This window comes from Quercus lobata, chromosome 4, assembly GCF_001633185.2.
Source record: "Quercus lobata isolate SW786 chromosome 4, ValleyOak3.0 Primary Assembly, whole genome shotgun sequence".
Lineage (NCBI taxonomy): Eukaryota > Viridiplantae > Streptophyta > Magnoliopsida > Fagales > Fagaceae > Quercus > Quercus lobata.
The window spans coordinates 61,981,610-62,009,130 of NC_044907.1; the positions used below are offsets into that span (position 1 = coordinate 61,981,610).

Genomic DNA, 27,521 nt, shown 5'->3' on the forward strand with positions numbered 1-27,521 from the left:
GCTTCTTTTGCTCCTTCTACATCCGCACCTTCTTCATCGGCGGGTGGTGTGACCCCTGAGGCGGTCATGGCGCAACTGCAGCACATGGATGCTCGCCTTGACACACTTAGTGATGAGTTATGTCAGGTGAACACCCGTGTAAGCCATATTGCTCAACGGTAGGCTCGCCTTGGTGGCTTCGTAAAGTCTCCCTCTCCTTCTCCACAGGCATCTAATAGTGACTTCGATGACGACGATGATGATGATGAGGATGAGGATGAGGATGCTAACTCGCACAGTGATGATGAGATGTCTACTTGATGTACTTACCCTTTGTCACTCGTGACAAAAAGGGGGGAGTAGTTTTGATATGAGAGTAGTCATATACACTGAGAGAAAGTTAGCATAGGATATTTTTGTTAAGGGGATTGTCTATATTTTTTTTTAGGGATGTAGTAAGGACTAATGTATTTTTTTTTTCTTTTCTTCTATTAGAGATACATTGTTCTTACATTGTGATAGCAAACCTTGTACTTATGATGTTATATATATGATGAGGTTGTTATTACAATTCTTTCACCTATCTTTACATGGGTTGTTTCTTTTCTCTCTTTATGTACATGCTTCTTATTAATTGTATGCAATCTTTTATATTTCTGTTTTACACTAAGATGTCATGATGAGTTTTGTTTAAAGTGTTTCAGAAATACAGGTTATCAAAGTCTTCTTATCATAAACTCTTTTCTTGCAAAGTTTTTTGAGAGTTTGTGTTAGGATAGATTTTATTGTATTCAACAAGTGAGTATGAGTTGAGTGATTTATGACTTCTCTCGTATGTTCATTTGTTTGTTGTGGTTTTGTCACGGATTGCCAAAGGGGGAGATTGTTAAGATATATGTGAATCATGTTAGTAGCATATGTCAATATAGAATTTGTTAATCCTTTGACAAAACGCACTTTACTTGTAATTGAGTAGATCTAGGATGTGTTTAATGTTTCAAGGAATAAGGTTTCAAGTTCAAGTGTTAAAGCCATGCAAGTCTGTCAAAAAAAAAAAACAAGTGAAGAAGTGCTGGATTTTAAAGCTCGATAGCTAGTATCTATCGAGATTTAAAAAGCTGTTTCAGCCCGAGACTCGACAGCTGCTCGATAGATAGGGTATCTGTCGAGATTTATGAAAATCAGTTTTTCAAATCTGATTTCACTCCAATCCATGAATAAATGTTTGGGCTTTCTTTTCTCACAACCCTAAACATATATAAGGATTGTTTTAAGGGCCGTCACAACTAATGGAAACTCAATGCAAAAGTTTTTCACAAATATATTGTGAACCGGAGACATATGTCTTAGTTCATCTTTCTATTCAAGAAGCTGCTGTGTTTATACACCATAGGATTTTATAACCAAGGAGGTTCGTGATCTTCATTGTGTTGATGAACTGAAGAACTTTGCGGTCAACATCCTTCTCAAGTTGGTGAGTAAGCCACGTACTAGGATTCGTGCATCAATTGGTTAGTCACGTACTGGAAACCGTGCATTAAAATGAGAGATTGTCACTACAGAACAAATCCAATTAGGTATTGGGGTAAGGGTTCAACTGTAGATTGGTATAAGGTACTGAAATTCTTTTACTAGTAACCGTTTGTTGTGATAATAGTAGATTCTTAGGAATGGTGACCTTAAAATCACTCTATGGGGTTTTTGTCGTGTAGGTTTTTCCCATTCGAAAACAAATCACCGTGTCAATTTATTTTCCACTGCACTTTAACTTAGTTGGTGATTTATTTGTGCTACTATGCGTATTGCATGCTAATTGAATTAATTAATTAACTTGGCTAATTAATTTGTTAATTTATCACAATGGGTCAATACATTCTTGGCCTATCACTTTCCACTTTTAAACCCCTCCGACCAACAGACTCTTAGGTTATATTCTGTGATGGGTTCTAGTTAGCTCAATTGGTAAAATCTCTGATTGTTAAATAAAAGAACTGGGTTCAATTTCTACATATATCAAAAACTTATTGATGTCTTAATCTGATGATAAAGAATTATCATAAAAAACAAACGTCATAAGTTAAAACTCTATAATAAAAAAATTTTAATTACGATCCTTGGACTGGTAATTTTGTATAGAAGCTCTTATAAATATAAGTCATACCCCCTTTTCTACCCCTGTAAATAAATAAATAAGGAATTCTTCGTGTATGGGATTGAGCCATGAGGGCTTAGGCTTAGTGATCCACAAATACATAGAGTCTGCACTACGCAGAAACTAGCATTTCTGTGAAGAAGATAAGGTGGAATGGAAAGCGTAAGGTTAACAGTTTATTGGAAGAAGAGAGAACGTGCGATTAAGAGGGTGTAACTGTGGGAATCCATATAACAGCAACCAAGCTGTTTCAAAGAAAGAAAGAAAAAATAAATAAATAAAGTGCATGAATAATCCTTCGTTTTTATATGTAGTAATAGATTTTGATGAGCAGAGTGGAGCAAATGTCATTGCTTGGTAAATTTTGGAAATGGGCTGCTAAATTCAATTCTTATCACAAAATCTTTGACAAACTCAATTTATTCTTTATGGACCTTCTTGTTTTCGACAAATAACTCTCACTCCATGTTATGGTTACCATCTTCACCATACATATGCTATAGACATTATCTTCCCAGCCATCTGATCCATTACCTTAATCTGGAAAACCACTATTTTAGGGAAGAAAAAGTTGAAGTGGAAAAATCTGAGATAAATTACCACAAGGCATGACAAATCAGATACTTTATTTAGTTACAAGTCATAATAGCACATAGATTCTTCTGTTTTACATGAAGCTAGATGATTTTCGTCATTGTCAGGCAGCCACAGTCTATTTCTGCTGAGACTTGAGCTCGTTCACCCTCTCTTCAGTAGCCTTCAACGCTTTCCCGTAAATGCTTATTAACTGAAAATGATTGAAATTTAGAAATTAAGGATTTAAAGAACAAGAGGCTCCAAACCCACCATCATAGTGGATAGTGGTAAAATTAGCATTTCTCCAAAAATAATGATGCACTTTATACAAACTCTTAAGAAGAAGAATTTGCAATAATGCTACAGATCCAACAAATTTCACAATGTTGTTCACAACATTTGATGCAATATATTGTGATTAGTGCTACATCACTTTCACATTGATATCATTTTTATTGTACACCAATTACAACCTATCTTAGTATTTATGGGAAAAAAAAAATGTGAAATTTGTTGAGTATATAGGCTTGTTATTGAATATGCATTTTACATAATCCATAGATGAATTTTCCTTTTTTTTTTTTAATCTATGGAGATCTTTATTAATCGCCAATTTCTACAAGTCTTATGTAAGAAAACAGGCAATATGTGTCGCAATGCAATGGCTACTCAGCAACTGCAGAATATATATATATATATATATATATATATATATATTAAAAAGTGAAAAGTGAAAAGTATAGTTGTTTAGGAAAACTTTAGCAATATTATTGGAATTCCAAGATGCACTAGAAGCATGGCTCATAACCCAGCCCAGTGGGCTTCTGATTGTAATGCTACTGATCCTATCTCTATTGGCTTCCTCCAGTCTTTAGCTCTATCAACTGATAATCGGGGAGGTGCCACAGTTTGTCTCATCTTAGTTTAAAATAACAATATATATATATATATATATATATATAACTAAGTATATCCATAGTTTTGCTTGAAAATCATATAAACCAAGTGGGACCACAAAAAATTTTAGAAAATTCTTAAAACCACAAGAACAAATCTTCTAAACTTCTTAATTATACACCTGTTAATAACATATATCAATTTTTTGTGTCAGTTATTTCTGGTGAACCATCTTAGAACAAGATAACATTTAAATGTATTCTTGATCAAGTGATCCATGGTGTTCATTTTGTAGTATTAGTATTAGCTTATTGTCTAAATAAATTAATGCCTGTGCTGATATTTATAATTTATTAACTATTTACCATTTTAATATACTTTTAAAGACAATTTGAATCCAACCACCAATAGAAAATGACATCAACAGTCCTTGTCAAGTGTAATGCACACGACTAACTTAACCCGACCAACTAAGTGAATCAAATGCTTACCCATATTATCTTCCTATTGGTAGTTGGAGCCCAAAAGCTCCAAACATGTTTGGAGCAAAAAATTTTCCTATTTTTAATACCTTCTTTAATTTGTTTAAAAATTAAAGTTTGGAATGCTTACACTTCTCCCTTTGATGCTTACACCTTGCCTTACAGGGGACAAAATGCCTGGCCTAACATTTCACTTTTAAGACCTAAGTGGTCCATGACCATTAGTAAACTTTCTTCTCTCTAAATCAGTCTTAAATTAGAATAATTATATTACTTTCCTTATTTCTTATAAATAGTCTAATAAGATCAACAAAAGTTCTGGATCCTACCTCGTCAATTTCTTTCGGGGTAATAATAAATGGAGGAGACATCATAATATTGTCTCCTGACACACGTACTAACATTCCATGCTTCTCACACTGCGCTCCAAAATAAGCGCCTATCCCTGAGATATGCAACATCAAAGAGTACTATATTAGGGGGATAAAAGAAATATTAGGCAAAACAAAACATATGCACGCTAGTCTATCTCAACCATACATGCAAAACTCCAGTCAGGTCCTGAGGACCATCACACACAAGAAAGATTTCATGTTCAAATCAACTAAATGCTTCTGATCTAGTTGACGATAGGAAAAATATAGAATTATGTGGCCAAAGTCTAAACAATTTATCCCCCTCAAAAACCAAATATATCCATACAGTCAACTTTATGAAGCAAAAGGAATATGGAACTTGCCCCACTCAGGAGGGAACGGATCATTAGGTGATTTGTTATCTACAAACTCTGTACCAAGTATTAAGCCAGTTCCCCGTATCTGCGGAATCAAATGAGCTATACAAAGTCAATATCTCATAAATTCTCACATTGAACAAACCATTAAAATACTCAAGATACAACATGTACCTCCCCAATTATGGGACTGTCTGAGAATGTTTTTAATCCGTCTTGAAATTTAGGGGAAATGCTCTTTACTTGCTCAACAATATTTCTTTCCCTGCAAAGAAGTTAGATAACTTTCACTCACTACCAAATATAATCCACAATCTGTGTGGTTGGGGACATTGACCACTATGTGATACAGGACAATCAAGAGGAAAGTTAAAAGAACGAAAAATCAAAAGATAACACTTAGAATCAGCACCAAGCAAAAAAACTTAGGCATCAATACCTAAGGTGTTAGGAATCAACACCCAAAATTTTGGAAAATCTCCAATTTGCAATTTCATTAATCAATCGTCTTTACAAAATGCAACTATCTAGCACCATTTTATAGAGTTTTTAGGAATAAAATATAATTCTATCGAAAACTGGAGCCAATCTAAAACTAATCCTACCTAAAAGATAATCACTATCTGAACTCAAATCTAAAAGTTTAAAAAAATCCAATCTTCCATGAGATGAATACAAAAATCTAAAAAATGAATTCTAAAATATTTTGGCTGTGCTCTTGCATCACTATGGACTGTTGAGCCAGAAATATGTGGATAAATGTCACTAGTATATCTGCATATACAAGTCATGACCCACCACTTGGAGGAACATTAAGGATAATTATATGACCAAGATGGAACTCCATCCGATGTAACTCACTCCATCTTAGAGGACTTTCCACTGCAGTATCTAATCTGAATTAAGAACTAAACCTTTAAACAGGGTAAATTAGGTGATAAGTAATCAGCTAACACTTTTGTCTTTTGCCTTTAAATATCTTAAAGAATTACTCATATGTTCAGCCATTATACCAAGCATGAAATCAATTTTTCTGAGAAAAAGAAAAAAAAACGATCTTTTATGTTTGAATAATTATAGCCTAGACATGCAATTCTATTCTTAGACTTTCCAGACATAATAAGAAAGGAACAAACTTGTAGATCTTAAGAGCTTCAATTGCAACTGCACAAGATACGGGGTGTCCAGAATAAGTGAATCCATGAGAAAAATTGCCTGAGAGAAAGGATATCAGGTTAGAATACTAAATAAGTATTAATTCAAGATACTTATTTAGGAGTGTTAACCAACTTACCAAGTTTGCTGCTTTGAGAATGTATGACATCTGATACCTCGGGGCTCACAAGCACAGCTCCAATTGGTAAATAAGCAGAAGAAAGGGCCTGAAAAGTTCAACACATACCAAGGAAGAATGTACTTTGTATCAAGATGTGAAGACGCTTGTAATCAAAAGAGATGAAAAAGCAATCCATGAGTTTAATTATAGTCCAACTCTACCTTTGCAAGAGACACAAGGTCTGGTTTTATGTTGTACTTGTCACACCCAAACATTGTGCCTAGCCTTCCAAACGCACAAATTACCTAAGATAAACAAATATGAAGAAAGCAAGCCTTATATATTAGAATACAAACAATGAATACCACGCTCATTACATAAATGGAAATAAGAAAGACAGAAAGTACCTCATCTGCTATAAAAAGAATGTCATATTTCTTCACAACAGCTTGAATCTGCATCAAATAGGAAAATGTTCTATTATTAAATGTGTCTTTCTTCTTCCCCCACCCCCAAAAGGGGGGGGAAGGGAGAGAGAGAGAGAGAGAGAGAGAAAGAGCAGTAGAGGTTTTTGTGTAATAGTCCATAGTATAAAAACGCATAATACCAAACATAGGTGGCATGTAGCATCAACATGAAACTGGAATACCAAAATCTAAGTACAGACTATAGTAGCATAAAACATTTTAACTGACACCAAACAGAAACACTCATGTTTTTAATGGAACCGCATCATACTTGAATTCGCTCATGTGACCATCACTGGTCACTAGTTCAACCAAGAGGAGCAATTTTATCAAGTACAACTAGAAACAGGTAAGAATTATAGGACAAGATAAAGTTACCACAAACAGACCCTTCTTGGCTAGTGGTAAAGAAAGCTAACAGAATGACTTATCAACATTTGAGATTATATGAGTTTCCACAACAAAATGCATACAAAATGACAGAATTGAAGAAACTCAGTGAATCAATTTGAGTTGATTTCATAAATAATTCAAATGATGGGACTGGACCAGGTCCAATAACCAAACATTGTACGGACCAAGTACATCAGTCAGAAACTCTGTGCTGGTCGTTAAATGTACTGGTAGAATTCTTTTGCAAATGCATTGATATTATTAGGTGCAAAGGCATTCAATTTCAAGACTTTATTTCAGATGCTTGGCAAATGCCAATCTCCAGTTTGATATTTAGAGGCTGTTTGGTTAGCTGAAAAATAGTGTTTTTTGTTTTCTTTTTCAGTTTTCAATGGGATCCACCACAAAAAAACTTGTTTGGTTTAAGAACTTGTACTCAGTTTTCATTTTTAGTATCAAAAAAGTTAGATTTGAATACAAAAAATGAAAACACCTTTTCATAGTTTTCATTTTCATAGAAAATGAATACAGTGGCAATTTCGTAAATATTGTGAAATACAAAGGGCCCCACCTGATTGATGTGAGTGTGCGTAAATGAAAAAAGTAACTTTTTTTTAAATAGAAAACAATGTCAAACCTGTGTATGATGTATTTTATACCCAAATTATGTATTCAAAACAATTTACCAAACACCCTCAAATGTGAAAATGGGTCCTTTCTATATTCAATTTCAGGATTTGAACACACGAAAGAGAAAATGAAAAGTGAATACACCACTTTTTGGAACCAAAGGGCTTTGAGACTGACATTTTCCAAGCATTTCATGACACAAACAACTTACCTTGTCAAAATAAGTAGCAGGGGGAGGTATCACACCTCCTGCCCCCATGACAGGCTCAGCAATGAATGCAGCAATCTGAAATGAGCACCTATATAAGGTCAGCAACCCAAAAATAATCCTCTTATGGAAGCAGAATCATTTCCCAAACAAGTTGGATGATGTTAGAATAAATTACCGTCTCTGGTCCTTCTTTGAGGATAAGATTCTCCAAATTAATGGCTAATCTGGTTGAGAACTCTTCCTCCGTTTCACCTGGAATATGAAAGTTTAATAATAACCAAAAAAAGCTAACAAAATATTTTGGGCATCAGACCAGCAAGATGACAACCTGGAAGATGAAAGCGCCAGTAATGAGGGCAGTCAGTATGCAATACAAATGGAGCTGGCAGATCAAATTTTTGATGCAAAGCTGGAAGGCTGCAATAAAACCAGTTAAAGGGCGATAGGATTCACAAATATTGAAAAAAAAAAATAGAATAAAAAAAGAGGCTAGCTTATAGATTAGGCCTACCCAGAAAGACTAGCTGATATCAAAGTTGAACCGTGGTACCTGTCAGAATGAATGAAAGAATAAGCAACTTGAAGCACAATGTCAAGAAATCTAAAGAAAAATATTGAGTGTTGAATATACGATTTTGATCGAGCAATAAATTTCTTTTTAGTTGGTCTTCCAAGAGCGTTATTATAATACCAAACCAGCTTCACCTACAAGAAAAAGTTACAAAGACATTATCCTTGAATTTTAACACCAAGTGCATGAACATGATATTGGCATAAGATCTAAAATGAGTACTTATCTCATAAACATTCACCAGAAAGATGTTCTCAATTTACGTAGGATTCTCAGAATTGCTTATATAGAGTGTCTAGGACACTGAGTGATCTTTTAGGTTTAGGTGTCTATAATTTTATTCTTTTGGTTATTTGTTTAATATCCACTTGTTGACATCTAACTGAGAACTATAATTTCTAAATCAAGTAACCTGTCAGTTCCTAATATAAAATATTTTCTTTCTTTCTTTCCCTTATTGTAATTTGCAATTAATGATTAACTTATTTCTGTAAAGAACTATAGCTCGTATGCATCAATGACAAGTCTGAAAACTGTATCTATACGATTAAAGAAGTTATGAGATTGAGTTGGTTGCTTCCCAATTCTATTATGGAATAACATTTTTTTATTGAAAATGAAGGGTGAAAAAATAGACTCAATACGAAATTTTTTGAATTTAAGATGGAGGCCATTTATCTGATTTCTCTCCCATAACTCCATGTCTCAAGGGCTAGTAAGTTGAAATGGACCATGTAATCATATGAACCTTTAAAAAATCAAGAATATTGTTAAATCAAAATGCTTCCATAAACAAAGCAAACCTGAGTATCATTGGCTTCTGATCCACTATTTACAAAGAAGGCTTTAGCCATTTTTTTTGCCGTAAAAGTTTCTAGAAGTTCCTTTGCTAGATCCTGTAAAAAAAAAATGAATATTTGAATATAAATAAATCCTGTATAAGTCATATAGCAGAAAATGGCTAATTTGTAAGCACAAAGTGAGGCAAGATGTTCTAGATAATTAAATATGATGTTACAGAAATTTAACAGCAGCTAGAAATTTAAGAAAATATGAATGTACCAGAGAAGGTTTTGTAGTACGATTCCAAAAGGAATGGTAAAACGGCAACTTATTCAACTGTTCAGTTGCAGCAGCAACAAGTTGAGGTTCATTTCCCCCTGCAAAACTTCAATTTTAGATAACTGTAAACGAAAATTTGAATCAATTAGTTTCTTTTATAAACACTTGAATGGAATTAGGTACGAATGAGGGATGACTGTATGTCTTGATGTAAGAAGCAAAATGGCTATGGGCAAGGGATATTTATCACATATATCCAATTTCCAGTGTGAGACCTGGGTTTTTTCATTTTTCAAGAGGACGTTGGGAAGGGACATCATGAAATAGGAGCAAAATGAGGAAAAACCCTATTACTATTTTACCAAAAAAAAAATACAATAATATTGCACAGCCCTAAACAAGTAAAGCAATTTTAGAATTAGTATTTGTTGGATGAACTTTATGGTAGACTCTATGGACACTTGTCAACTAATTTGGGCCAGCTCTACAGATCCTCATCATCTACAAATAATGATATACCACATGCATTTTTTTCACCCCTTTCTAGTTGATATATCCTTTTTCCTTTTACACCCCCTTATTTTAGGCCCCTTTCTCTAGCATTTTTCACTCCAACTTGAATTAAATCACTTTTTCTCCCTAGCGCACTAGCTGGTCTTCATTGCATATATCCAAACCATTTTTTATTTTCCATTGACAAGTTACAAACGCACCTATTATGCAACTCTTTCCTATCATATCCATCTTGGGATTCCCACTTATCCATCTAAATACTAAATTTGACTAAGTTCATTTTATAAATATGTTGCTTCTTAAAAGCCCAAAATTCCATCCCCTCAACTTAATCAGTATTTTATGATCATATAATACCCCCAGTGCACTTCACCACTTCATGCACCTTGCTACTGCTTACATCATTACAATGAATAACCTTGTTCAACATGCTTTGTTACACAAAAATTTCACTTCTACTTATGTAGAACTAAGCATTTCAGCAATTTACCTATCTTTCCTTAACTTCGTCATGAAATGGTAATATATGAATGAACTGTCAAAGAAGCACTGTTAAACACATTTTTGGTTTTTATCATGACCCATTATCACATTTTCAATATTAAAATCATTGCAACATCTTAAAAACCATATGAAAATGCCTTCAACACATGCAATTGGGGGGAGAGGGAGAAACAATGACTTGAAACATATTATGTTTACCTAATGCAGTGCACCACAGACCAGCAAGAGAATCAAGATATTTTTTCCCATTGATGTCATAAACATAGCAACCCTGAAACCGCCAATCAAGTTGATCATATAGATGAGGAATAACACGTGTGTATATAAATATTTTTATGTGCATGCCTAGAATTAGGTGTCTCAACTCTTTTTACACATCAGACTTTTCTTCATTGTTAAACAGAAAAAATGATATTAGAAAGTGCCAAAATGGGGGCACAACCCATGTACACAAGAAGTATGCAGAAAGGAACAAACTAAAAAGGAAGAAAGAAAAATGAAGTGGAATACAAATCAATTCCTGAAGTTTTAAACATCAATACAAACTTTTAGAGAAGGATAACAAAAAACCCATTTATACAAATTTTTAAGAGATTCGGTTTAATCTTGCCAATACACCTCTTTCCCTACTAAAGCCCTAATGATTCTCTCCAACCAAAATCCCCAAGAAATACAAGACAAAGAATGCTTTCCACCCACCCCTTTTTTCCCCTTCTTTCTTTCCCAATTTTTGACCCCAAGAAAGTAACAATTAACAACTGAAATGGAAATGACCAACTCACTTCAAACAGTGAAAAGGCTAACCACCAAAATGCAGGAGCAAATTAACTGAGAAGCAAATGTTTCACTGATTACTTGGCCCTTTTTCCTTAATCATGAAGTGCAAATTAAGAACAAAGTACATATTAATAGCTTAGGCAAATAGTTGACAATACCTCAGACCTGTCTATAACTAAAGGATGCAAATCGCTAGACTGCCACCCAGCTGTGAAAGGTGCAAGCATATCATGCCCCTTAAACCTGAGATAGTTAAGATATCTTAGTACCTAAATACATTGTATGCATGCACATATAAACAATGACTACTCTGCAAACACATTGAAGAGTAGATGTAGATGTTCATGTACAAAATTGCACATTGAGAGAGAGAGAGAGATTTATGAATACAACTTATTAACATAGAAACACCATATACCCCTGATTATTTTTCAAATCACTAGTTGAATCTTCCTTTTGCAAAGATGCCCCCGTACTACTTAATCTGGCCAGTATGGGAACCCAAAGTAGAGGCTCCTGCAAACTTGTTGAAGCAGTGACATGTTTTACATATGAACCAAGCTGTAAATAAAGAAGAAATAAATATCATTAGAGTAGAGAAAGAATGGATGGTGTTAGCAACTAGGCATAAGAACCACACAAGACATTCAGGTGACATCCCATGGATGAAGCTTTTTTCCTTAAGTAGAGAAGGTAGACAGCATTACATATAATAATGCAACACAAATCAGAAAAAGAAATTTTCTAGTATTATAACTGATAATGCACCACAAGTGATATAATGGCACACAGTATTCTCAATGACCTTTTCAAATGCATAGTATTCACCTTCAAAATTTATCTAATAACTATTAACTAAAGATGGCAGAAAACATCACATAGGATAATGCAAGAAAACTTAGCAACATATTTCATTGCGGCAAATTGTTACTGCAACACCCAGTGAGATAATGGTACAAATTATCTTCAAGGGTCCCGTTAAAATTGGTAATATTCACCTACTGTGAGCGCCGGCACCCATGTGACGGGAATTGTTTGGTTACATATGTATGCTTATATGAATTTATTTACAAATGTATCCTTAATATTTATGAACACTATTCCAAAAGAGTCATCTGGCTGGGTATTGTTTGTTTAAAATCAAAATGAATGGATAATTTCATCGTTGCATTTTCTACAACCATAGTTGTTCCTTCGGGTTTCTCCTTGTTTCTCATGCAACCATATATAATTGCTCTTGCTTAGTTACCTCAAATTTTGACAATGAGGAATAACTACTTCATGGAAACTCTTAGACTCTGAAGTACAAGTGAGATGCAATGCCTCTGCATCTGTATTTATATACTGTTTCTGAAGATAGAATAAAAGCTAATGCAAATGTATTACCTCTTTCTCTAAATGCAGAACATATACTTAGTAAATGTGTTACTATTGAAACTTAGACAGAGTTAGCATTGAAGCTCTTTCTTTTTTTTCCAGTAGCTTGTATTGCCATTTGAAGCTTGTTGTTTTGATCTCTGAATATAACTAAAGTGCAACAGGAAGAACAATCCTTCAAATTCTCTACCCACTATTAAGACATAATATGCAAATCACAACCAAATCATGAAAGAGATAACTAGGAAAACATATTCTTAAAATGAATTTCAAGATATAATCCCCTCAAGCCATAAGAAAAGAATGTGATGCATTAATACTGATCCTAGCCAGTTGATTGATGAAGAATAATAATATAATACCATGGTAAAGCTCAATCAAATTCAAATCTATAGATTTTCATTAAAATTTTTAAGTTAATTGTCCACCTAGAAGAAAAATAAAATAAAATAAAAACAAGAAAGAGAGAGATGAATATTTCAACCATTGAAACAGAATTAAAAAGAAAAAAAAAAAAAAAAAAAGTCAAAGGACCGAGACATTTCTCATAGGGATAGGGTCGCATTGTTTTTAGTGGTGTACCCATTAACATACATTACAGTGATTACACTAGCATCATTCAATTTTAAAGAACTGGGTTTGACAATGTTCACCAATCCATATAGTATCCTTCACCTCTTGATTTTTAACTGCTGAAAAGTGAAAACACATCAAACTGACTGGAGAGAATGGAAATATCTCCAAAATCATTGCCTAAGACCACCAACCAAAGAGGGTGATCTGTTAGTCTCCAGAATTAAACCTATTGGAGATCATGTGAAATGTGCCGAAATTCTTATCCATAAAATTCACAAAAATGGGCTATCTAGTATCTGAGAAAACAAATAGCTGATAAAACACACACGCACAATTCTGGATCATGTTTTTCCGAGACTAACATTTATCTGAAACAATAAATTTGAAAATTCAAAATTCTTTATCTCTTCTCTTTGTGGCATGTATCGCAACCAAAAGGTGCCTTGAGGACTGTACATACATATTGAAAGCAAAGAAGTAAATAGATAATTGAAGATGATGCAAATTTATGTAAATTCAGGAGAACAAGAAATAAATATTACTAATAAGTAACTTCATAAATGATCCAAAATCCTGGGATTAAAAACAGGAGATTTTGTAACAAATGTATGCCAGCAGTCTATGGACCAAATGGAATCTCCTTGTCCCATAAACTAGGAGTGAAGGGGTGAAGTCATGGGTTCAAATACAATACAGATGAGGCGACTACTATTTTCCCATACAAGGAGTTACAGCAACCAAGCCTCAGTTCCAAAATTTTAGTAGTCAGAAATTAGACCAACATAATTCACAGCAACCAAACAGAGTCTATATATAATATACAGACACATACAATTTGCAATTTGCAATTGAACTGGAAGTTATGAAAACAAAAGTAGATTCAAGAGAAACAAAAATAAATAAATAAATAAATGAAAACACAACAAGAAATAAGAAAAGTCGAAAACAGTGCTCCACAAAGCATGAAAATGACATAACATGAGGCTAATTGAATTCTTTATCTCTTCAAACATTTTCTCTATGAAAAAAAATCCAACAAAGTGATTGAAGCACAAAATAAAAAATAAAAATTTGAAATGATGAATTTTTACTTTTGTCATCAAATCTTAAGAACCAAACATGACTGAACAAAATTATCAAACAGCACCAACTGATCCACAAAGCAAAGAAAAAACACAAGAAGATAGAATTTGATGTAAAAACGAAATGGGTATTGAAGAATTTGAAACCTGGGTTCTGAAAGTGGATCGAAAGAGGTGGTTGATGCCCATTTGGTTTTTGTTTCCTCGTTATCAGAACCAAACATGCAAAGGAGAAAGAGAGGAGCTTTTTTGGTTACAAGTGACCATGTGAGAGAGACTTATTAAGGAGACACACTGACTAGACAGATTAGACAGCCAGCTTTGGTTTATTGCTCATTGATAAATGATAGTAATTGAAAATTGTTCAATACGACAATGTAGCTGACTGGACCAACCTGTTCCCAAGAATCTTTTACAATATTAACCAAAAAATAACTTCCTCTAATAATCCAAATTGAGAATATAAAAGGAAATTACAAACATTCATCGAATTTCACCCATTAAGGACCTCCACAAACAACAGCCACATTATTATTTTATATATATATATATATTTATATATATATATATAATAATGTAAAAGTAAAATATTTAAATTTAAGAATTATTTGCTATTATAATTTTGTTTTTTTAAATAATATTAAGAGTATAAACTATTTTATAATATTTTTACAAAATATTATGTGGCAATCCAGAAAAGAAATGATCACCTACATATGAGCTCGTAATAAAGTAATGAAACAAAGGGAGGTTTGAGTGGACTCATACAAGATTCAAGGAGATTAAAACAAAGATAGAAGATATTCAAGTTCTAGAACCTTCAACCAAAAATACTCAAATTTTGGAGAGCTTATACTTGGAACTGGATGAATGGCTATTAAGACAAGAAATGATTTTGAAGCAAAAGTTAAAAAAGCCCTGGATTGAGAAGGGAGACAAAAACTCACAACAGTTCGTGGACTTTAAAAAGGAGTTACTATCTTGGATTATACAACAACAGAAAAATCCAAAGTTATTCGCCATCATAGCTTGGTCAGTCTGGACACAACAGAACCAAATTCAGCTATCTAAGCCACATTGCGGTTTTCAGCAGCTCTCTCAAGTCTCGAAGGACAGGTTTGAGGAATTTTTGTTGGTGCAACCCTCCCAAAAATTCTGTTTGCCTTGCACTTATATTTCTTGGCGGCCTCCCCACACAATGGCAGCTCCGGCAATTTTTCCCAAGGTGATCCTTGTGAAGTATAAATTATACAATCTAATAAAAAGAAAAATTCATATATTGATAACAACAAAAATAAAAACATGTCAATACATAAAGTTTATAATTAAACTGCTACGAGTTTTCATATTTTAAAATCGTTGCATGATAGTCTCATTATCAATACTATAAACTACATCTCTTTTAATGTATACAACCAAGCAATCATTCATCCACTAAACAAATTATGGAGCAAAATTTAATTTTATTGGCATAAAATAAAAAAAAATAAAACTGAGGGTGTTCCCAATTTTTTTTTTTTTTAAGGGTAGACAATTAAAAAAATATTAATTATTATATATATAAAAAATTTTAAAAAAAAAAAAAATCTGGTACAGGTGTGGTTATTAGAAACAATCAAGGATTGGTTATGACCTCTATCTCAACAACTTCACCAGGTTTACCGAGCTAAGAAAATTGAAGCTTTAGGTTGATAAAGCTATTTTGGAAGACAACTCTCAATTGTTGATGAAAGCTTCGACTTATGAAGGTGGTTCTCTAATGCCATCTAGGTTTTTTTTTTTTTTTTTTTTTTTTAGAAGATAGAATTCTATAATAGCCTAATCTAAGTGGATACATATGTAAAGCTCTCTCCTATAGACTTAAACCCCAACCCTTGTCCGGCCTCTCTCCCACCTCACAAGAATTTTGTACTTACAAAATGACTATCACACCAAGGGTACGCAATGATCAGTTGCCATCTAGTTTATTGTTGAGGATGTGAAGATTTGTTCTCAGTTTTTTGTTCAATTACATTACTCTCGTACTAGAAGAGAAAGTAATAAGATAGCTCATAGTTTGGCTAGGAATGCAATAAATGTTCCAGATTATGCTGTGTAAATGAAGTATGTTCCTCCACATTTCATTTTTGTACTTTAGATTGATATAGTCAGTTGTTCTTAATATAAGCATTGCTATCTTCTCCCTAAATAAAAAAATAAAAATAAAAAAGTAATTTTTCCCTCCAAAAAATTTAACTAAAAGTGATTTAACAAATGATTATGAAAAAAATGATTAATAATAAAACATACTAATTGATAATTCATGCAATACACGGAAATGTTTAACATAATATGAATTTTTTTTTTCTATTTTATTTGTTTAATGTAAATATAAAATTTAATCATTATAATAGTTAATAAACATTTGTATATAAAACTATATATTTTAGTATTAAGAATTTATTATGATTGTGTATATATTTGAAAATATATATATACATTTAAAAATATATATATGATATGCGAAGTTTTTTTTTTTAAATGATGCCAAGAAATTAAGAAATGTTTTATTATAGAATATAATTTTAAATCAATTAAAAATATATATTAAAAATAGGTTGTAATATTGTAAAGTCTCAAAATTTATGTGGCGCAGTATTGTAAGGTCAACCAAAAGTAAAACATTTTTTATTTCATATATACTAGTTTTGAACCTATGCTTTGCATCGAATTTGGTTTAAAAAGGAAAGAAATACTACACCAAAGATTAATCCAAAATTGTATAAAATCATACAAAATTTATATCTATGTCATTGATCAAATGTTTAGTGTTAAATTTTGTTTCAATCAAAAGTTATTTATTATTTGATCTATAAAGAGTGTGTGTGTGTGTGTGAATGTGTGTGATTGAGGTGATATTCCTAAACTATAATTAATATATAAACGTTGTTCAATTTGCTACATAAAACAACAACAACAAAATCCAAAAAGAAAAAAAGTATCTCCTATTGAAGAAGTTAATGCGATTTTTTTTATAAATCTCCCATATTTAGAATACTAAAAATAAAATCACCACTATTTTAATGCAATTTTTTTTTTCTAAATCCCTCATATTACTTCAAACAATATTATCTCATAACCTTAAATCTCTCCCATACTTAACTATTCACTTTAAGCAATATACTAAACTTAGCAATTTTGAGCCCCACTCAAATTTCGAAAAACAATTGAAGACAAATAGATATACTCTCTATCTCTCTCTATATAAAGGAAGGGAAATGTTAATGAGTGCCCTTAGGGCACTGGTTAAGAATCCAGTTAAAGAAAGTTTTTATGGAAAAAAAAAAAAAAAAAACAATTAATATTTTGACAGCTTTTTTCATTTCCTATAAAAATGATGTCAAAACTTTCTTAAAATAGATTGCTAACGAGTGCCCTTAGGGTACTCGTTAGCATGACCCATAAAGGAATTATCTTACTCGTGAATATTCGAACCCCAAAATTCGATTATCACCTATACCCAATGTCTACCAAATTTTTCTTACTTGTGGATTCCCGTACCGGCCCAAACCTTGTTTTTTTAAGCACTTAAAAATATGACAAAATACACAAATCATTTCATTGTTCTTTGTTACTCTTTTAATTATAAAATTATTTTACTGGACTTGTATGCTTGTATATAAGCTAAATAAAATTGCAATATAAATAATATTTAAAGTTGTTTTAAACATTATTAATCAATTTTCTTTTTTATGATTTTGATTATCGACTCAATGAGAAATGCTATGTTTACAATAATTTCACAACAAATTTTAAGTGGTAGACCATTACTGGCTGACAAAAAAGTAATTTTAGTGATGGATTCAAATTAGAACCAGTAACAACTTACTACCTAAGATTTGTTGTAAAAATATGGTAAATATAACACCTCTCTCAAATCAAATGGATAGTATAAATAGCCTATAATCGGTAATGTATAGTTAATCATGATAACAAATTGTAATTTAATCGGTAACCTATTAAAGGAATTTAAAAGTAAATGTCTCTTCTTCTTTTTTCTTTCTTTTTTTCTTTTTTTGATGAGATAAAAGTAAACGTTGATAACATGTTTTCTAGTAATATTGCTATTAACATATGGCAATCAATGAAGCCACTCATAAGGTAAAGATTTACAAATGACAGGTCTGAAATTAAGAAAGAAAAATTGATGCATTAAATCATTAACACTGTATTTGAATTCCAATTTGTATTTCGTGGGGTGAAAAAGATTATGCCATAAATGGAAATAAAATTAATTTAATTTTGGATAAAATTTGACTACAAACTTGGTTGTAGCATAAGGCTACAATTCCCACTAAAAAAATTAAGATGACTTCTTATTTTAAAAATATAACCATTAAATTAGTATGTATTTTTGTTTTCACTAACACACATGTCAAATTTCATGTCAATTAAATGTTATTTACTATTCAATCTATAAATTTACCTTCTATGCATTATTTTAGATTATAAAAACTTGCAATTTAAACATTTGATTGATGACATAACTATTAATCTTTCATCTTCTGAAAATTTTGTAAACATTGAGGATATAAGAAGAAAATGTATTCCAACGATTAATTTGTCAAAACTCACATCTAATAAAAAGATATTGAGTGGAGTTGTAGCATTTGGCTGTAACCAAGTTTGGGCTAAACTTTGCCTTTTATTTGTATTCACTTAAATGACCATTAAAATAAAATAGGGTAAAATACTATTTTAATCCTTAAATTTTACCAAAAGTTTGTTTTTCATTCCTAAGTTTTAAAAAATTCTTTTTTCATCCTTAAACTTTGTGTTGGAACATTTTAATATTAAATAATTAAAATGAGTAAATGTTATAACATAAATGTAAAGATGTGAGAGTGAATATGGAAGATGAAGAGTTGTGAAAATGTTTAATCCCACATTGAAAAGGAGAGAGACTATTTTATTCTTTTTAGTTGTGGTGATTAATGGGCTAACATGAATTGTCTCAGATATTGGGCTAGATACGTGCGCAAGGGGGAGGTGAAGAGTGGAGGTATCAAAAATGGAAATGAATCAGCCCCTTGGATCCTCAGAAACTCCTTATCTCACCATTAATTGTGTAACTCCAGCCCATCAGATTAATATTTAACAATTAATCTTGTAACACCCACTACATCAGAATAATTGGACCTAATTAATCAGAATAAATTAGGTAGTAATTTCATAAGGCCCATTGAGCCTATAAATAGACTCATTCAGACTCAATCCATGTTACTGCAATTTACAACACAAAAAAAAAAATAATAATAAATAGGGAGATTATTGGCAAGGAAGGGTGTTCTTTCTGGTGGAACTTTGGGCTTGAACACTTTGTGCAGTGGTTATTCTAACCATACGATACTTGTTGGGCTGTTGTATCCTGGGGGAGACAAGTCAGAAAAGGTCTGCACCGGTTACAAGAATTAGCCAACCAAGGGCTTGAATCTCCTTAAAGAGAGCGAGTGCCGCGCCTCAGTCCAAATAATGTTGTGTATTTCCTTTCTTTACATCAATAATATTCAAAAGTATTATTCAGTTTCTTTTTATGTGTTATTTCCATTATTATTGTATTTGCACCAACACTTTGTAAAGAGTTTTTTTTTTAATAGTTTAGAGACAAAAGTAAGGATGAAAAAAATTATTTTTTCAATAATTTAGGGACGAAAAACAAAACTTTTGATAAAATTTTTTTTTTAAAAAAAAAAAAAGAGCAAAACATTTACAATAGTTTAAGGACGAAAAATAAATTCAATAGTTTAGGGCCCAAAAAAAAACTTTTTAAAGTTCAAGAATGAACAACAAGTTTTTCATAAAATTTAGGGACCAAAATAGTATTTTGACCAATAAAATATGGACAAAGTTTAGCTACAAAACTGCTACAACCTTATTTAATTAAATAAACATTATTAAATATTTTGGAAATCTAACCATTGAATTGTATGTTCTTTACGCTCTTAATACACATGTTAAGTTTTGTGTTAATCAGATATTATTTACTATATGATCTATTAATTTATATTTTATACATACTTTTAAATTACAAAAACTTGCAATTTAAATAATTTATTGATGGCATAGCTATTAATCTTTAATTTTCTAGAAATTTTGCAAGCATGGAGAATATGAGAAGAAGATATAATCTAATGGTAGATTTGCAAAATTCACCTCCAATAAGAAAATACTGAGTAAAGTTGAAGTCTTAGACTACAACTAATTTATAGCTAAGATTTGTCCATAAAACATAATAAGTTTTAGGAAAAAGTTAATTAAAAAATTGGTTGTAACCTAAAGTTACAATATTACTCAATAAAATAAATATTATTACATATTTTAAAAATCTAATCTTGAATTGTATGTTCTTTACGGTCTTAATATACATGTCAAATTTTGTGTTAATTTGATATTATTTACTATATAATTTATAAGTTTATATTTTATACATTATTTTAAATTACAAAAACTTGTAATTTAAACAATTTATTAATGACATAATTATTAATCTTTAATTTTCTATAAATTTTGTAAGTATAGAGGATATAAGAAGAAGATGTAATCCAAATATGAATTTGTCAAAATTCACCTTTAATAAAAATATATTAAGATTACAATTAATTTTGTACCTAAACTTTATCTTAATTTTTATAAATTTGAGTACAAATATTAAATTAAAAATTCTATTCTATACATACATATCAGTTTAAATTCCTCAGTTGACTTATGTAATCTCGTAACACTAGGAATTTGCCTTATATATATAATTGTAGAAGTTTTCTAAAGAGATAGGGGTTGATCCGGAAAATTAGGGCATGCAAGGAAACCCGCATCCAATACCTAAATTCCCTGCCAAATTGGGTAAATCCCGCATAATTGGGTGAGGTCAGGTGAGGTACACGTTATCAAACCCCGCGTAATTGGATCACGTCAGGTGAGGTACACATTATCCAATGAATTTTGGCCATCCCCAGACTGCGCACATAAAAATAATTAATGTTAAGGGTGTATAATTTATTATAATTTTGTGTCACAATTTGTCACATGGTAAGTTATGATTAATTAAAGTGTGATAGTAAGATATGTAGGGACATATTTTTACCAATCACAACTCATCATATGCAACTTATAACACAAAATTGTACAAAATTATGTGTTCCTAATATTAAATACCTTCTCTCCTCTAGGGTAGGAGCGCTTCCTCTCGTTCCAATACGAGGTTCTCCCTCCCTTAGTTCCTCTAAGGGTTTGTTTTTTTTCTTTATTTCTTTTTTCGGTGCCTTCTACTTTTGAATCATGGAGGACGAGGTGAGTAGTATTCTGGAAAACATGAAACTGACTACTGATGAGGAAGAGGTTATCTCTATTTCGGATGAAGGACGGATAGCGGAGATTGAAAGTTGCTCTCAGAGTTTGTTGGGGAAGTTCCTCACGTGTAGGTCTTTTAATAAAAGGGCTGCTCAAGGAACTATTAAACGAGCTTGGGGTTTGGAGAATCGGGTACAGGTGGTAGAGGTTGGGGCAAATCTCTTCCAGTTCAAGTTTAACTCTGAGTTTGACATGAATCGGATTCTAAAAGGAGGGCCATGGACCTTTGACAACCAAGTGTTATTACTTGTTCGGTGGAAACCAGGGATGACTGCTGCAAACGTGAGGTTTGAGACGACTTCCCTTTGGGTGCAAATATGGGGGGCGCCGTTTGACATGGCTTCTCCGTCAGTGGCCGAGGCAGTGGGTGGACGGCTAGGTGTTGTGGAGGATGTGGAAAAGCGACGGCAGCAGGACATCCCAAACTTCTTCTTGCGCGTGAAGGTTGCTCTTCCGTTATCAAAACCGCTTCGGAGAGGGGCCTTTTTAGTAGATTCGAATGGGCAGAAGTATTGGGTTAATTTCAAATATGAGCGTCTTGCTCTGTTTTGTCATTACTGCGGCTTGCTTGGGCATGACCTTCGACATTGTGCCCAATATTTTGGTGCAACTAAGAGTGGCGAGGAGGCAGTTTGTCAATATGGGGACTGGATGAAGGCGACGGGGAGCAGAGCACGATCACCAAATAGGCGAGGACGGTATCGGGACGAAACTGAACGTGCTACTGAGAGTGAGCCGGTCAGTTCACAGCAGGGGAGTGGTAAGGCACCGGATGAGGATGACGGCGGTGGCGGGCTCGCTGGTGATAGGGTTCGCATGTCACAACTGGAGGTTGGTATGGCCGGGAATCACGGGATTCTTCCTGAAAGTTCGCTGCCATGTTCCGTGTTTCAGGGAGAGAAGTTTACGGAGATCATGGAGCTGGAAGGGTTGGCTGGGCCTACGCATGGGAGTGATGTTTAAAGGCCAAGTACGGATGGGCTTGGGGACTTCATTGGGCCTACGAACCAGATTGATACTAAGGGGCCTATGGATCAGGTTGCTGCTCAAGGAAATAGGCAGCAAATTAAAGCTAGTGGGCCTCAAAGTGTGGAGAAACAAAGCAGGTGGACAAGGCTTACACGTATGGATTTTGGCTCTGTGGGTTTATTCAAAGAAGGGGCAAAGACTATATTGGGGAAGAGAGGCAGCCAGGGAATGCAGCTGGATTTGCATGACAAAAGTGATGAGCATGTAGAGAAGAAGGCAAAGGGTTGGGATGTTTCTGAAATTGTTGAAGCGGCGGGGGTGTTGCAACACCCTTGCCGAGAGCAATGAGGATTTTAAGCTGGAACTGCCAAGGGCTTGGGAACCTTTGGACAGTTCAAAGCCTTCACAAACTAGTGAGGGAACAAGTTCCTGATGTTTGTTTCTTAATGGAAACAAGGTTGGATCGAAGCGGTTTTGAGAAACATTGTGGTGACGTGCCTTTTAAAAATAAGTTGATAGTGAAAAAGCCAAATTCGGGTGGAGGGTTGGCCTTGTTGTGGAAGGAGGACGTGAATTTGGACTTGGTTAATTTTACTGACAATCATATGTTGGCTAAAGTGGTGGAACCTGATGGCTTTGTGTGGCATCTGACTGGATTTTATGGGTGGCCTGAAGCGAATGAAAAGAGGAAGTCATGGGCACTTTTATCTCATTTAAAGACTTTTGTTGAGGGTCCTTGGTGTTGCATTAGGGATTTCAATGCAATACTTCATGCTTCGGAGAAACAAAGTGTTAATGCACCTTACTTTAATCAGATGGAGGATTTTCGAGTTGCTTTGGACAATTGTGAGTTGAATGATTTGGGTTTCACTGGGCATAAGTTCACATGGACAAACAGACGGCCAGGTTCAGCTCATACAAAGCAAAGGTTGGATAGAGCTACGGCTAATGAAAGTTGGTCTGAAAAGTTCCCTGCAAGTGTGGTTTCCCATTTATTTAGTCATGCTTCTGATCACATTCCTATTCTATTAACAACCATGAATGATAGGCGGCTAAGGGGTAAGGGGGCTAGTGGTTTCAGGTTTGAGGAGTGCTGGTTGATGTGGGAGGATTGTGAAGAGGCCGTTTTGGAGGCATGGACAAAAGGAGGGCTTGGTAGATTGGGTTTGAGTGGTTTGAGGGACCAAATTCAAAGTTGTGGGGCTGAGTTGCATGCATGGGGTTCTTCTAAAACTAAACCTGAAACAGAGGAGATTAAAAGATTACAAAAGAAGCTGGAGCTTTTGAATGCAAGCGAAATGACTGAGGAAAGCAGGAATGAATTTCTTTTGCTGAGTAAATATTTGGATGATTTATTACTAAAGCAAGAGGTTTTTTGGCGGCAAAGATCCAGGGTGTCATGGTTAAAGTATGGAGACAGGAATACTAAATTTTTTCACTCTAAGGCTTCTCAACGAAGGCGTAGGAATTTTATTGAGGGAATAAAGAATGCTGATGGGGTTTGGGTGGAAGAGGTGGATGAGGTAGCAGAGGTAGCTTCTAACTATTTCATGAATATTTTTAAAGCAGGTACTTGTGATAAAATGGAGGAATGCCTTGACGCAGTTAACTGGAGGATGTCTGCGGATATGTTGGAGGTGCTTTCCAGGCCATACAGCAGTGAGGAAGTTAGAACAACGTTGTTCTAGATGGGACCAACAAAGGCTCCTGGACCCGATGGTATGAATGCTCTTTTCTATCAAAAATTTTGGCATATTGTTGGGCCTGAGGTGACTGAGGCTGTGTTAGATTTTTTGCATACCGGTCATATGGTACCTGATATTAACTATACTCATATAGTTCTAATTCCTAAAGTTAAGAAACCGGAGAAAATGGCAGATTTTAGACCTATTAGCCTTTGCAATGTGATTTATAAAATTATTTCTAAGGTTTTGGCGAACAGGTTGAAACTGATTTTGCCACAGTTAATTTCCCCTACTCAGAGTGCTTTCGTACCTGGACGCCTTATCACTGATAATGTGCTAGTTGCCTATGAGACTTTGCATGCCATGCATATTCGAAAGAAGGGAAAGAAGGGGGTTTTAGCTCTTAAACTGGATGTAAGCAAGGCTTATGATAGGGTGGAGTGGGGTTTCCTTAAAGGCATGATGCTTAAATTGGGGTTTTCGGAGATTTGGGTTGACAGGGTCATGAGTTGTGTCTCTACACCCTCCTTTTCTGTCCGAATAAATGGGAAAGCTTATGGGAATATCACTCCTTCTAGGGGTATTCGTCAAGGAGATCCGCTATCCCCTTATCTGTTTCTGTTATGTGCTGAAGGTTTTACTTCGCTTCTTGCTAGAAACGAACTTGAAGGGCGACTACATGGGGTGGCTTTATGTCGTAATGCGCCGTCTATCTCTAATTTGCTCTTTGCTGATGATTCTTTGATTTTTTGTCAAGCTAATAAAGATGAAGTGCAGGTGGTGTCTGATACCCTACAGTTGTATGCTGAAGCCTCGGGCCAATGTATAAATCTTGAGAAGTCTTCTACTTATTTCAGTAGTAATGTGTCTGTGGAGCTGAAAACATGGATAATTGACAAATTAAAGGTTAAGGAAGTGGCGAGGTTTGATAATTATCTGGGGCTGCCTACTTTGATAGGACGAAGAAAGTATGAGACTTTTGCTTTTCTGAAGGAAAGGGTTTGGAGGAAACTGCAGGGTTGGAAAGGGAAATTGCTTTCTAAGGCTGGCAAGGAAGTTCTTATAAAAGCAGTGGCTCAATCCATTCCCACGTATACCATAGGGGTATTTTTGTTGCCGGGGAAATTATGTGATGAGTTGGACTCTATGTGTGCTAGATTTTGGTGGGGCCAAGTTAGGGAGGAAAGGAAAATACACTGGAAAAATTGGAGTTTTTTAACGCTGTCAAAGAAAGAGGGCGGAATGGGCTTCAGAGATTTAAGATCTTTTAATTTAGCTATGTTAGCAAAACAGGGTTGGAGGCTGCTACAGGATAAAGGCTCTCTGTTGTACAGTTGTTTTAAAGCCAAGTACTTTCCGCGGTGTGATTTTCTTGAAGCTTCTGATTGCCAAAATAGTTCTTACGTTTGGAAAAGTTTGTTAGCGGCTCAACCAATATTGAAGAAAGGGTGTTTTTGGAGAGTAGGAAATGGGGCTTCAATTCATGTGCTTAAAGATTGCTGGCTACCAAACCATCCAACAAAAAAAATATTGTTTCAACCAGAGGAGGAAATTTGGGAATGGAGAGTCTCTAATTTAGTTGATTGGCAGACTCATCAGTGGGATAGAGGAAGAATTATGGCCATGTTTCACCAATTTGATACGGAAGCAATACTTCAAGTTCCTTTAAGTAGGCGGGTTGTTCAAGATGTGGTTGTATGGTCTTTTGCAAAAAGAGGCAGATATACAGTCCGGTCTGGGTATTTTGTGGCAAAGCAATTAAGGAAGGATGAGTTAAATGTTGGGGAGGCCTCAGAGCACAGAGCACTTGGGTTCCTTTGGTCACGTCTGTGGAAAGCAGCTGTTCCAAGCAAGATAAAGATTTTTTCTTGGAGGGCTTGTCTTAATATTCTGCCCACACAAGATAATCTTATTCGAAGAAGGGTGATGGAGAATGCACGTTGTTGCCTCTGTCATCAAGAGACTGAAACGGTTCTGCCTGTTCTTTGGAGTTGTGGGGCGGCGCAAGATGTTTGGGCTGGGAGCTTAGGTAGACTTCAAAAATCTTGTACAGCACAGAACGATTTCTTGCAGTTGGTCACAGGTCTTCTGGTGAAGCTTTCTGAGGAGGAATGGAATCTGTTCTGGATTACTTGTTGGCTGATATGGCACCAGAGGAATACGGTTATTCATGGCGGTGTTTTCCAGCATCCCTCAAGATCAGCCCAACGTGCTGTTGACTATTTGAAGGAGTATACGGCTGCACAAGATTCTTTGCATGTGCCTATTCTGAATTATATTCCAGCACAGCAGACATGGCAGCCTCCACCAGAAACGTTATTCAAGCTGAACTTTAACGGTGCTTGTTTTGATGAGGGTGCTGCGTCGGGTTATGGGGCAGTGATTAGGAATGAAAAGGTGAAGTCATGGCTGCTTTAGCAGTTCGGGGAGGAGCTGTGCGTGACAGTGAGGAGGTGGAAGTGATGGCGTGTCGTAAAGCGCTTGAGTTTGCCATTGATGCGGGATTCACAGAGATAATACTGGAAGGTGATAATGCTTTGGTGATGAAGATGATTTCTCAGGCCCAACCAGACCTATCACGTCTTGGTTTAATCTACGAAGACATCTGGTGCTTGGCTGCAGGTTTCAGGTCCATCTCTTATAATTGTATTAGGCGTAGTGCTAATGGTGTGGCTCATTCTTTGGCTAGGTTTGCTAGATTACTTGACAATGAAATTGTTTGGCTGGAGGAGGATCCTCCTCCTGCTATGGATGCTTTGTATTTGGATTATAGTTTTCTAAATTAATGATATTGGTTCCGGTTTCAAAAAAAAAAAAAATACCTTCTCCTCCGATTTCGACTAGTTTTTTATTTTTATTTTTATTTTTAAGTTTTCTCTATAGCTTTTCCATAAAGTTTATGTCCTTTGTACGTTATCAAGAAGTAACTCAGGTCTGTCACTTTTTTTTCTTTTTCTTTTTTTTTCTGAAAATCCACCCAGATGTTGACCCGATTTGATGATGCAAGAGAAGCCGATACATTTGAAAAAGAGGATACTACATTTTATGAAATCCTTTTTTTTTTCTTTTTCTTTTTTTGGCTGAGAACATTTTATGAAATCCTTAGGTTGACGCATTATCAAAAAGTTGGACATTAAGGGTGTGTTTGGATAGAACTTATTTTGCTGAAACTGAAAACTGAAAACACTGTAACAAAATTTTTAAATGTGTGAATAGTATCGTG

General features: G+C 34.3%; 1 protein-coding gene across 1 annotated transcript; it reads right to left on the reverse strand.

Moving 5' to 3' along the window:
- Positions 1–2,637: 2,637 nt before the first annotated feature.
- On the reverse strand, positions 2,638–14,571 carry LOC115986531 (gamma aminobutyrate transaminase 3, chloroplastic). The gene is made up of 19 exons (XM_031109649.1): positions 14,406–14,571; positions 11,642–11,784; positions 11,382–11,466; positions 10,645–10,717; positions 9,430–9,527; positions 9,171–9,263; positions 8,428–8,501; positions 8,308–8,346; positions 8,125–8,213; positions 7,972–8,048; positions 7,797–7,871; positions 6,503–6,550; positions 6,317–6,400; positions 6,114–6,201; positions 5,956–6,034; positions 4,994–5,084; positions 4,826–4,904; positions 4,416–4,531; positions 2,638–2,918 (listed from the first exon to the last, which is right to left on the reverse strand). Exons 1-19 carry the CDS (start codon positions 14,445–14,447, stop codon positions 2,844–2,846), a joined length of 1,548 nt encoding a protein of 515 aa, XP_030965509.1. The 5' UTR covers positions 14,448–14,571; the 3' UTR covers positions 2,638–2,843.
- Positions 14,572–27,521: the final 12,950 nt, after the last annotated feature.